Below are 13,424 nucleotides of genomic sequence, written 5' to 3' on the forward strand. Positions count from 1 at the left end.
CGCTGTGGCACGCTGTGTACATACCTCCTGTTACGGCTATTACCCATTGGAATTCAACAATTCTGAAAACGGTTGGTAGTAAGAAAAGAAACAGATAGGTTTCTTTATCATCCCTCTCCACATATCGACGACAGTTGCACACTATATACTAATAGTAAAATATTCAAGCATCAAGAAGTTTGATACTAGTTGCCACGGGTTACATAGTTTACTGTATAAATAACGTTAATTTTTTTTAGATGAGTAAAAAAAAGAAAAATAAGATTTCCAGAGAAATAAGAGTCTTAATGCGCAACTGTACTGACCAGGAGGTCTTATTTTTTTATTTCAGTCCATAAAGAAATCCGGAATCATAGTCGCCGATAAACCGTACATACGAAGCATAGATCAAATAAATTAATTATAAATTAATTATTATTTATATTTTTTATTTAAAAAATTGAAAATTGATCTTCAAACAAGAATAAATAAAAGTCAAAACGTAATTAAAAAAAATATTTAATTATTTTCCCCTCAAAAATTCCTAAATGTTTTCTAGAAAATAGCGCGACGAAGTAGAATATGCTCTTCATAGGTTTGGCTATGCCTGCCTCTTATCACACTTACGACTCCATCGTGCATATGTTTATAACTGCAAGTAGATATAAGTTTGCTAATACTGGGAAAAGCATAATATAATGATAAGAAAAACTTCGTTTCAACATTTTTATTAGTTTTTCCATAATAAGTTCCCGAAAAATAGGTATTTTTTCAGCTCTCCAGTCTGCTAACTTCTCTTCGACATTATTAGTCATTTTAAAAATAATATCACAAATATCAATACTCTCGAAACTCCTTGGAACGATATTTTATTCGAAAAGTAGAGTGGTAATTGAATCACTTGAATTTATGACTAGATCCTATAGCTAAAAAAAATGAATATCCTACTCGCACATGAAGCAATAAACAATGCAACACTTTTATCTTTATAAACCTAAAATTTTATCTTTTTAATGTTTAATTGAAATACTATTAGTGGCAGACATTTATTACATATATTTATGATGCAAATACGTTCCTTATCAAATCAATACAATATTTAGAACGGTCATATAAATCGTCGAAGTACATCTCGTATTCAGATTTCGAAATTAATTTTATATAATCGCTTAAAACGGTTTGAACGGCAGAAGTCGAGTGATATTGGTAATCTTCCATATGTTTTTTGAGTCTGTGAAAGAGGAAGAAGTCATATGGTGCTAAATCTGGCGAATGTGGTGGCTGGTAAAGCTGTGTGACTCTTCTTTCGGTTAGAAAGTTTTGTACGATTTTCGGCCTATGTATCGCAGTATTCTCATGTAGCAGTGACCAAGCAATCTCTTTCTGATATTGCGGCCAAAGCTTGCAGATATTGTCCAGCAAACGGGTCACCACGCCCAAATAATAATCGGTGTTCATTTTCTAGTCCTCAGGAAGGAATTCCGCAAGTATTACTCCGTTAATATCGAAATAAACAGTATGTATTATTTCGATTCGTTTCTTTTGCGCACCCACTTTTCAGTTCAGGCAATTCGGAATTCGCCGTATCAGAAGTCAGGTCCACCGTGAATTGTTCAAATTGGAAACACCATGTATCGCCGGTGACTATAGTGTACAAAAAGTTTTCATCTGCATCGGATACTCTAATGTTGTCGCGAGAGTACGCTACACAATTATTAATTTTCTGTTCGTCCACAAGCTCTGTCGGTATGAATCGTTCACAGATTTTGTTTCCTTGTTTTATATTTTTCAGAGTCAGAGCCGTTTCTAACTCAATACATTCTGAGAAGTCTTCCGAATATTGTACTGTTTGGCGAAGCATATTATACCACCGCTGTATATCGATAACATCGAAGACCTCATTACCGTGCACAGTTTGTATCTTTTCGTGTATTTCTAAAATTGACATTCGCAGTTTGAAACAAAATTAGATATTCGCCAGTTGCTCCATAGTGTTTTTTTAACCAAGGTACAAATGATACTGTCACTTTCGACGGCATCGCTTCTGACATTATAGTGCCAACGGGCTGAGAAAATTTAACGTTTTGTTTGTTTACATATACAATTAGAAATGGTATGACGAAACTATATTGTTTCGATGTTATTAATATCGAGAATTGTGTCGACTCGAAATTTACATCGAAAATTTTCGATACTTTTGAACATTTTGCTGTTTTTACATTAAACAACATCACTATTTTATGTGTATTTGTTTCATACAATCTCACATTCTAAAGGATTTTTCAGAAATTTAATTTATATCGTTTCGTTGCCGTCTCGCTACTCAACTTCCGTAAAGTCGGCAGCTAAAAGGAGTTTGTGAACTTTCTATCTTATCTGGAAGATTTTGTTTTTCAATGGAAGAATTCTTATTGGACAAGAAGAATGAATTAACAAACTCATATAAAAAATTACAGATAACCTTTTAATCCTTGACTGTGTAGCAAATCTATAACACATTATCACCGATCTTGTATACGTATCTTTTGTTGCACGAAAATGACAAAATTTCGGCGCTAATTTCGGATCAAGAACAATCGACATTAACGACGATAAATTGTTTAACTCAAATATTCTCCTTTTAATTCAATACAAAATTTTAAACGGTTATACAGATCGCAAAAGCACACCATGTATTCTTTTTCCAAAATGGAGTTTGTGAATGTGAGTAAAGTACTTTGAACGTTACAATTTGAGTGTTGTTTCATATGTTTTTTCAGTTTGAAATAAAGGAAGAAGTCACATGGTAATAAATCCGGCGCGAATGGTGGGCAGTAAAGCTGTGTGATGCCATTTTCGGCCATAAAGCTCTGTATGATCTTCGACCTGTGCATCGCACTATTATCGTGTAGTAACGACCAAGTATCTTGTTTGTTATATTGCGGCCGCATCTCACGGATTTTCGCTAGCATGCGAGTTAATACGCCTAAATAAAAGTCGGCATTTATTGTCTGACCCTCAGGATGAAATTCTATGTATATAAGTCCTTTAAAATCGAAGTAAACAGTCATCATTATATCACGTTGATGCCCCTGGTTGGGCATTTGCTGGGATTTCGACGATCCACAATTGTTCGTATTACAATTCTGCTGCTCCGGCAGAGCCTCACATTCAAAACGCCATGTGTTGCCAACAACTATAGTTTTCAAAAAATTTTCATCAGTTTCGCACTCTTTGATCATGTCGCGGCAGAACTCCATCCGATCATTTTTTTGATCGTCCGAAAGCGTGCGTGGTACGATACGTTCACAGACACACTTTGTATTCAGTTTTTCTTTTAAGATGTAATAAATATATGTTATTGAAACACCAATGTGCTTCGCGATGTCTTTGATATTTATGTAAGGGCTAGAACGAATTATTTCACGTACTTTCTCCGTAACCGTTTTAACGTCTGGCGGAAGCGACTTTTCCAAGTCATTTTCCTTGTTGAACTGATCAATGTGTGTGCATATAATGTCAAAAGTCACATTGGTGTACACAGTTTTAATCTTTTCAAATGTTTCCTCCTTTGACATTCCTAGTTTCAAACAAAATCTTATGTTTGTTGCAAGTTTGAACTCATCCATGATATTCATCCGGGCGAGATACAAATGGTACTTACGATAACAAAATTCATGATACTAATATATATCATTGCGCTATAAAAATTTAACGGTTTGTTTATTTACGTATCCAAAGACGATTTGTCCAAACGATGTTTTTTTCGAAACATCGAAAATTAACGATTCGATATTTATTTCGATATTTTGACATGTTTGAACAATAAATGGTTGTGAGTATATATGCAATTTAATATATATTATTGAATATATATTTTATGTATATCTGTTTGATATTAATATATATTTTTAAGGATTTTTATGCAGAAACCTGATTGGTATCTTTTTGACGTCGTCTCGTTACAACTAACTTTTAGGCATGTAACTTTGAGGCATCTATCATAAGGCTTTATACAGCACAAATGTTTAATAGATATCCTAAGAACGTTCTAAGAATATTCAATATCCTTAGAATGTTTTTAGGATATCTAGTGAATATTTGTGCTGTATCGGTATATGCAACTTTTTGTTGCTTGAAAATAACGAAATTTCGATGCTAATTTCGAATCGATAATTTTCGACATTAATCCGCGGAAAGACATTGTTGTAACGAATTATTCTGGGCTATTTCTTTACAATCTATATTTAAAATTTCTATATTAAAATTCTGTATTAAAATTTTCAATCCTTTCAGGTGTTAATTACTTTATTTCAGTATGTACAGGTTTACTTATTTATGGTAGCCAATATTATTTCCTATGTTTAAGATATGGATGTAAGAATACGTCCATAGATATGGACGGAGTGTAAATTGCGATTATTGACGAGGGGCTGTGAAGGCCAAGGGGTGCGGTCCAACAACCGTTACAAATGCTATGCAGCGTTTCTCCTTCTTGTTCTATTTCTCGGATTCGAATGAAGAAAGAAAAAGAAGTAAAAACGCTACAAAGCATTTGCAGCGCCAGCTGGATCGTATTCTTAGTGTAATAGAAAATTTCTTCTGTTAGTAATAACCGCCTGTCGGTAAAGTAGGTGAAATAGCGCAGATGGTAATTGTATACATAGGATAAGTTTATCTGGTGCGTTTTAGTGCTTAAAATATCATTGCATGGTGTATAGAATCACCGACAAGGTACTATAAAAGACCGTCGATCTTACCGGCTCTCTCTCTTTAGCGATCCCGAGAAATCTGTACATTTTCACCTTTTTCTTATATCCTATATTCTTACTGTCAATACGATTTCGGCACAATGCTCTGTCCAGTACTATATGTCGATGGTGTACTCTTACGAAAAAACCCTCAATTTTGGGTGTAACATCCAAAAACTGGGGATAAACATCTAAATTTGAGTGTTATCACTCAAAATTGAGGGTTTTTTGTCTTTTTTTTTGTAAGGGTAGTCACACGGATAAACAGAAGCGTCTTTGTGTGAAAAACGGTTGGTATTATCATCGTTCTTCAATTCCCTCGGGTCCCTCCGGGCCTTTTGGTGGGTCGAAAATTTACCCAGGGCTGACAATCTTTAATAATATCTCGTCGGTGATAGAATGATGAGCACAAGGTCTTTAATGGCTCCTGCACACAGAACGCGGCAACGCTTGCCGCGCGATGGAAGTTCACGCAATAGCCAATAAATATGTTATTTTTCCGTGAGAGCTACAAAGTTATTACAGAAAGCAGAATATTGATTGGCTGTCGCACGAACTTCCGCCGTGCGGCAAGCATTACCGCGTCCTGTGGGCAGGAGCCATAAGGTCTTTTGGTGATTTGGTGAATAAAGCTGAAGTCCTATGGCACGTATTTTCGCGTAACGCATAACCGCGTAACCAATCACATCTTTCTATTCTTTTAGAAGTTCCAACAGAAATACTAAACATCACAATTTATTGGTTACGTGCTTACGAAAATACATGCCATGGGACATTCCTTAATATAGGGACTTTAAAACGTCGTCTACAATATGCAGAATAAGCTTAGAGTAAGAAGTAAGCCGTAAGAATTGGCCAATCGTAGTCGATTATTATAAAAATAATCGTCTATGATTGGTTAATTCTTACGGCTTACTTCTTATTCTAAGCTTACTCCGCATATTGTAGACGACGCTTTATGCAAGCTACTGAATTCGCTATCATTGATTCGGAGTACGCTCTCTAGGTATCGTGTAGTTTCAGGTGAGAGTCGATAGAGCACGTTGATATGTCGCGAAATGTGCATTGAAATGCAGTACGCGCGTGAGAGCGCTCAGGTACAGAGTGGTTAGTTTTAAAATGTATTGTAGCGCGCGGAAATATGTAGGATATTTGATTACAAGATATATTATCTATTTGAATGAATAACTAAGCACACTTCACAGACAATGCACAGAGGAAATTGATAGGCGTTAAAACGAAAATTAAAACTAATAAAACTAAATCTACTTGGATTTCATTGATTTTAAAATATAACGACACGTTATTTTACTATTGTTCCAATTTCACAGTGGGGAGCAATCAAGTGAAAATATAATTAAATCGAGCGTGTCACTCGTAATGTTCGCTACGTTGATAGTGCGTTGAATAAGCCGTTCTCTTCTTTTCCAGAGACGTACTTAACATTGTCTTCAGTTTGTCAGAGTGTGTTCAAGCTCGTTTGAAGAAGAGGCAAACGCGTCCCAGGCACTATGCATTGGATCAAGATATCATTCATCCTGTGCATGTTTGGGTGCTTCAAGGATTTCCGACCTTCCGAATCATTCATAACGAATTACTTAATGGGACCATGGAAGAATTTCACAAGCAGTGAGGTTGTTACTAGATTAGCATTGACTGCACTTACACAACAGTCTAAAACTGATTTATGTGATATATATAAAATTGATTTTGATAATTCCAGATATTATCTATTTTGAATATTAATTGTAAATGATGTTTATGAAAGATCACAAATTGTATGAAATTTTCATTTTATTATATGACAGATTCGTAGATTTAACACAGAAAGTAAGAATGTCATGAGATAATTTTTCTCTAACTTGTTTAGGAAACAATGTTCGTAAATTTATATCAGACTTCTAAAAGTGAAATAAAAATATAAATTCTTTTTAATTAATTTTTGAGCATTCGTTCTTAGTAAGTCATTCATTCTTTAAACAAAATCCACAGATCTTTCATTGTTTAATCTGGTTATTACATATTATAAATATAGTATATAATATAATATACAGTTATAACATATTATGTTGCAACACAGTATAAGTATTTTACAACATAAGTATTTTATACTAGTCTTGCAAACAGATAAAGTATGGATGTTACTAAACCAGTTTTAGTCTGTGCTGTAAATTTATTCTTAGATCAAGCATGACGTTTAATAAGCATGTGCCATTGAAAATATGTTGATCTTTCAGGTAAATCAAGATATTTATCCTGTGAGCACATACAGCTATGCAGCGATGTTGATATTTGTCTTCCTGATTACGGACTTTGTTAGATATAAGCCCATTATCATACTCTGTGGCTTCTCAGGTGTCATCACCTTCACTCTCATATTACTTGGCAAGACTGTGATGCAAATGCGAATTATGGAGTTCTTTTATGGGTTGTTCCTATCAGCAGAGGTAGCCTACTACACATACATATATGCCAAAGTGGATAAGGAGCATTATCAAGAAGTGACAGGTCATACCAAGGCAGCCTCCTTGTTTGGCCGCAGCATGTCTGGTGTAGTGGCACAGTTAACTGCTTCCTTCAACTTGTTGGACTATCATCAGCTGAATTATATAACTCTCGCGGGTATATGAGACTTTTAATATTTATTTTTCATGATTGGAGATATAAGAAGGATGAATTACGCGCTTAAAAAATATTTACTGCATTCGATCTTTCTGAGTCTTAAATTGAAATTCCATTACAATATGTACGTCATAATCTATTTTAATATATATAATATACAGGGTGTCTGAAACCTTTCTTGACACAATTCGTTAGAAAGAAGAACGGATTAAACGGAACAGAAAAGTCAAATACCATTTTGCAAAATTCGCAATAGTTTTCGTGTAATTAATTATTTTGTCTCAGCAAATTAGCGCTTGGGCCGCCGCGCGACCGTGAATCGCCGCTCGCTGCGTCCCTCCGCCCATAGCTACGGGCGAGTTTTTTAATTCATCGATAGATCCATGATGCGTAAATACAGCAAAATGTTGCATTTGCGCATCATGCGATGGATCCATCGATGTATTAAAAAACTCGACCTATGCTGTATCTCGTAACTGGTAACTATGGCTACGAGATACATCGTAGCTATGGGCGGAGAAACGCTGCGAGTTGCGATTCGCGTGTATCATGGTCGTACACCGGCTCGAGCGCTAATTTGTTCAGACAAAATAATTAATTCCTTGAAAATTATTGCGAATTTCGCAAAATGATATTTGATTTTTCTGTTCCGTTTAATCCATTCTACTTTCCTACGATTTGTATCAAGAAAGGTTTCGGATACCCTGTATATATATATATAATTTTTTTCCAGCTTACTGCATAGCGACGATCTGGGCGCTCTTCCTACCTTCCGTAGGTCAATCGATCTATTTTCATCGCGCGGATGTCGAAGAGAATCTCGCCGCCAAGCAGGAGAAGAAGATTGCTCAATCGAGGCGAAATGATTGGCGACGGCTGTGTTGCGGCAGATTTAATGATGGTGACACGTTTGATGAGCAGCACCAATTATTGTGCAATATGTGGTTGCGTCGTTCTAAAACGTTCCTGTGTGGCACCGAGCACGGCACGAGGCGCAAAATGTTCCGCAGTATCGTGCATGCGTATGCGCTGCTATGGAAGCATTTCGTACAAGCCTATACTAATCATCGCGTACTCAAGTGGTCTCTATGGTGGGCCCTGGGCACTTGCGGTTATCTGCAAATCGCTAATTACATGCAGTTGTTGTGGTTGGACACGGTGCAGTCCAATGACGAGATCTACAACGGCGCGGTGGACTTCATATATGCAATTATAGGTGAGCCTACTCTAATCACTCTGTCGCAAATTTCCGACAATGAAACCATCTACATTATTAGGTAAAGTTAAACAGGTAGGACCCAGTAAGCAAGAAATCATTAATGCAACGTTGCTACAATGATATTGAAGAACCTGTAATAAAATGTGTAGTGTTTAATATTGTATCAAACATCATTACGAATATATTTTGACCGCGATTTGGAAGTCATGTTGAAATAGAGTTGCTATAATGTTTTAATCGGCAGAAATATTTTTAAGATGTTGCATTGATCAAATAAATGTTAAAGTAACATTTGAAAAATATATTTTTTATAATGTTTTTAAAACAATATTCAGAAAAATCATATCATAAAATAACGTAAAAAATATAAATGCAATATTATTAAAAAATGTCCAAACAATGCACATGAAGTCAACGTTTTTAAACGTTAATTTAATGTTCCTTGCTTACTGGGGAGTTTATTGGTGGACATAAAAATCATAATCCAGAAATTCGAATACGTTTTTTTTTCAACAAGGTTTAGTCCCGAAATAATAATAACGATTTATTATTATAATATATATATATATATATATATATATATAATATTTATTATTATAATAAAAGTAATAATAATAATTATTATAGTAATAATTTTTCAGTCATTGTCTTGTTGTTCTGATTGTAACTTTGCATAAAACTGTATGCTTCCAATACACTTAGAAACTTGTATTTTAGGAGCTTGTCTAGTTTGTGTTCGAATTTCGCGATTTTGACTTTTCGGGAAATTGCGCCATTTCTTATAAGTTCTTTTTTTTCGGGACAATGTATATCTATTAATTTACTGCCAACGATTATAAATGTATTATTAGAATGTATCGCAGTGAACAATCGATTATTGTTCAGTTCTGCGGTTATTGCTTTTATCTCGAATAGACTGGGAATTATTATCGCAGGTGCTGCGTTCTCATTAATGCTATCTGCTGAATCGATTACACGGCTTACCTACGTTTTCTTAATCGTGCACATCTATTCAAGATAAATTTCTAGACGACTGATAACAGCAGCACGCGTTAGCTCGATAAAAATTTTCGACAAACCAGGGCAATTTCGAAATTGCATTTGGAGATCTCCATGGCGCGATATAGACTAATTAACTGATATAAATTGTGATGAAATAGCGCGATAATATGATAACACACATGCGTCGAAGATCGGATTGAGTAATACCTAATTTACTTTTCTCATGTGCGTGTTAAATCTGTTTTTGCATTTTTAAATATTTATTAATAGATTGCACTAACTGGTATTTTTTTAATTCTTTGCTTGTTGCTCAATATTACGATTTGCTTAATAATTCTGAGAAAGAGAAAAAGAAATAATGTGAAATTGTTTTCAATATTTCATATGAAGCCTGAAAGACGTCTTATGATGTCTTTAAAACGTCTTATGCTCCGATTTTAGACGTGTTATGTGGATAGTTTAGTCATTAGGGCATTTACCTTACGTGCTAATTATATTGGACTCGCGACAAGAGCCGGCGACGATCAATAAGTTGGATGTGTTTGAGTAATAATTTTATCTTTTCCGTGTTTTTATCAACAGGTTCGATGACCGTATTTTGCGTAGGAAAGATACGACTGAACTGGATTGTATGGGGAGACATATCGTTGTCCATATTCTCGTTTCTCGGAGGTGCTATAATGATCGAATGCTCTTACAGCTATAATATCTGGTTCCTCTACGCCGGCTACATCATATTCGGCGTAATTTACCATACCATGGTTACCGTAGCGAGGTAATTCAGCTGAATTAAAATCCGTAATAAGATAGTTCTCATCTCCAAAAGTATCTTGACATTATTGGAGATACTGTGATCGAGGTGGATTCTTATCCCGGATAAAATTACTGAGGCGACGGTGCCTATGAAGATTGAAAGAATGTCACATAGGGACGTTATACTTGTTCGTAGCTTCGAGGTTGCCAAGTACATCTGTGAGGACAGTTATGGCTTGATATTCGGCATGAACATCTTCGTCGCACTGGCGGCGGAGAGCCTTTTCACATTCGTGGTTGTCAACACGCTCATGTTGAATATCCGGTGGCAGGTGAGAACAAATTTTATTACACTACTTCCATTGTGTGGGTAGACATTTATTGGTTCTTTAATTAGTTACTTTTGACTTGATACCAGCAGAGTCCTAAATTATTTATTTTCCGTCTGATGATTGTAGTTGAATGACGCGATCGTTATCATTTTTTTTTTAAACACAAAGAAGAAGAATGTAGCGACAACGAATACACATCAGCACAATTAGAATATGTGAAATATACATACATGTACACATATCTGTTTTTTAATCTTTTTATAGGGTATTTATTTCAATTATATTGCGATTGAAATTGATTACATATTTTAGTTGAAACGTCCCGTTCCTTTAATGATTTTTTAATAGTAGTTTAAACTTAGATTTAAGTTTAAATTCTGTTCTGTGTTTGAACAGAGTTTAAACTTAAATTTAAGTTTAAATTTTATTGAATCATTGAAAAATCGGTCCTAATTGTACTTGCGTGAACATTATTAACAGAACCTAGCATCAGCAATTTTGCTCTCATTGTCTTTATATTCTTGAGTTCCTTGTATTTCGATTTTAATCGTAGAGCTTTTGATTATTCATTTGAATTTTTGTCATCTTTTTTCCTTCTTCTTTTAGTACTTCGTCTATGGCGGCTATTTTGTGATTCTGGGTTTTATGTACCTGCTGATGGGAATTCTCAATATCGTGCAATTTTACCAAAGTGGCGAGTGCTCCCAGTTGTTGACCAGCAACGAAAACAAATCATCCATTACGACGCAAACCATAAGTAACGAGAGCGACAATACATCGACGGAGCTACATAATGACTGTTGAGGCAGAATGTACTCTAAGTCTCGATCTACAATAGATATAGTAAGCTTTAAGCCTTAAGAAATTGACAAATTACAGTCTATTATTTTCCTCAAATTTGACTGTAATTGGTGAATTTCTTAAAGCTTAGGGCTTATTGTAGATCGGGACTAACAAATTTGTTAAGTATAGAGGATAAAACAAGGCCACTACTTATCAATCGTTCGGATTGAATCCATACACTTAATTTTATAGAATATTTTTGCCGATCGATCGTAGATATCTTTTTACAAACAGTGTGCATTTGTTCCTAATAGTTTTAGACAGATATATTAATTTTATATATCGTATTTGTACCCAGTTGGCGAAAAATCGTTGTCAGAATGTTATTGCAATGATATTGAATAGCATAGATTTTCTAATGTACAGCTTAACGTTAATCAATATCATCGTGACTAACTTCAATATACATCAATCTTCTTAAAATATTTTTATAATATTTTCATAATATTATTCAAAAGGAGATAATGTGGTCGTTTTTTATACGGCAGGTTACTCGAAAGAATCACATTACATTGATTTCTTTCAAACATTTTAAAATATTGAGTGAAATTGTTAAAAAAGAGATAAGGATAAAGGTAACACTTCAAGATGTTGGTCTAATATTTTTTGTTTACTGGGTATATTGGGTACATGCAGTATTAGATCATGTTCTTAGATACTTTTATTAGAATAAGAAAGTCGAGAGTATTAAATTGGCGCAAAGAACTCAGTATTTTTCCGTTTTCATCGAAGTCCAAAGACTAAAATGCTTCGAACAAAAAAACTAACTTATGAAGATCAACATTGATCAATTAATTGATTGTACAATTAATCGAAATTGTACAATTAATTTTAACTTTAGCTACGACAAAAACGACAAGTTATTTGCACCAGTTCAGTATTGTCACTTTATTATGAAATACGAATGATAATTAGGGAGTGCGTGTATATATTATGAGCCTGACTCATAATATGTATGTGTACCTGAGAAAGTTTGTTGCATTTATTTTTCCCAAAGATTTAATGCTCTCACGAAGCATCTCCCCCCTCCCTTCGAGCGTTTATAGAAATAAATTATATATATAGAAATTATATATGGAAATATATTTGAATAAAATGTTATATTAATATATATCATTGTAGAAAATGTTGTTTGTATAAATAACATTGTACAAAAAATATATTGCAGCAAAATGCTGTTATCGAGTTTATAATTTCGTTGCTGGATATTTCCTCATTTGTGCTATTTGTTTAGCTGAGCAAAATATAGTCTGCCTCATAAGAAAGTGTATGGCCTTAATACAAAAGTATTTCTAGTTTTGCATGTAGAAAGACCAAAATTAACGTATGCTCAGGCTAAAGTAGTTAGAAAGTCAAAGTCATTTGTTCAGAAGTGGGTGAGACAGTACAATAACTCTTATTAAAGTGATCAATCAACTTTGAGGGCACGGAAATACGGGCAATCAATAGATATTGTTCAACGAGATATGACTTGTCTTATCGAGTCATAATCTTTGAATTGAATGTTGTCGCACATTCGCAAGAAGAAATTGATTCTAATTAGAAGAGATTGAATTTTAATTTTCTTTTATCTGGAAAAAACCCGTTTATGTAAAAAATCAAGCGATGATTCGCGATAGTTCGCTTACTTGCAAAATATTGAATCTAAATGAATGAACAAATAAAATAAAAAGTACACGGAAAAAAAGGTTTGAATTAACCAAATATCTGGTCGAATATAAACAAACCAAAACTTCCGATTGAAGTAACCCGAATCCCTGGCGAAAATAGAAATTGAAGAGTAAATAAAGTGTAAACAAAGAGTGACGGAATTGCAAGTGAAGCGCTTACAAAGCGTAAATTGAAACATTGGAACGTAAAGCAAGCGTACCTGCTTATTTTTAGTTGACTTAAACAGAATCCCTGGCGAAAATAGAAATTGGAGAGTAAATAAAGTGTAAACAA

At 34.4% G+C, this 13,424-nt stretch overlaps 1 protein-coding gene across 4 annotated transcripts; it reads left to right on the plus strand.

Moving 5' to 3' along the window:
* Nucleotides 1–5,732: 5,732 nt before the first annotated feature.
* Nucleotides 5,733–12,670, plus strand: LOC116853196 (thiamine transporter 2-like). Of its 4 annotated transcripts, none has more exons than XM_032834132.1 (7): nucleotides 5,733–5,806; nucleotides 6,141–6,343; nucleotides 6,947–7,331; nucleotides 8,065–8,547; nucleotides 10,135–10,327; nucleotides 10,502–10,637; nucleotides 11,244–12,670. In XM_032834132.1, exons 2-7 carry the CDS (start codon nucleotides 6,221–6,223, stop codon nucleotides 11,439–11,441), a joined length of 1,518 nt encoding a protein of 505 aa, XP_032690023.1. In that variant the 5' UTR covers nucleotides 5,733–5,806; nucleotides 6,141–6,220; the 3' UTR covers nucleotides 11,442–12,670. The 4 variants fall into 4 exon arrangements, with proteins under 4 accessions (XP_032690023.1, XP_032690022.1, XP_032690024.1 ...); XM_032834131.1 differs by having other exon boundaries at nucleotides 5,734–5,816; XM_032834133.1 differs by lacking the exon at nucleotides 5,733–5,806 and adding an exon at nucleotides 5,833–5,852.
* The last annotated feature ends 754 nt before the right edge of the window (nucleotides 12,671–13,424 follow it).

Source organism: Odontomachus brunneus, unplaced genomic scaffold (genome assembly GCF_010583005.1).
Source record: "Odontomachus brunneus isolate Ranch 3 - 2012 unplaced genomic scaffold, Obru_v1 Obru_scaffold_286, whole genome shotgun sequence".
Taxonomy (NCBI): Eukaryota; Metazoa; Arthropoda; class Insecta; order Hymenoptera; family Formicidae; genus Odontomachus; species Odontomachus brunneus.

Bases quoted from the DNA above. Each gene is read 5' to 3' on its own strand.
- LOC116853196 (XM_032834132.1), top strand. From the start codon at position 6,221: ATGCATTGGATCAAGATATCATTCATCCTGTGCATGTTTGGGTGCTTC. The intron at 6,344-6,946 runs GTTGTTACTAGA...TTGATCTTTCAG, and splicing joins AGAATTTCACAAGCAGTGAG to GTAAATCAAGATATTTATCC. The intron at 8,548-10,134 runs GTGAGCCTACTC...TTTTATCAACAG, and splicing joins CTTCATATATGCAATTATAG to GTTCGATGACCGTATTTTGC.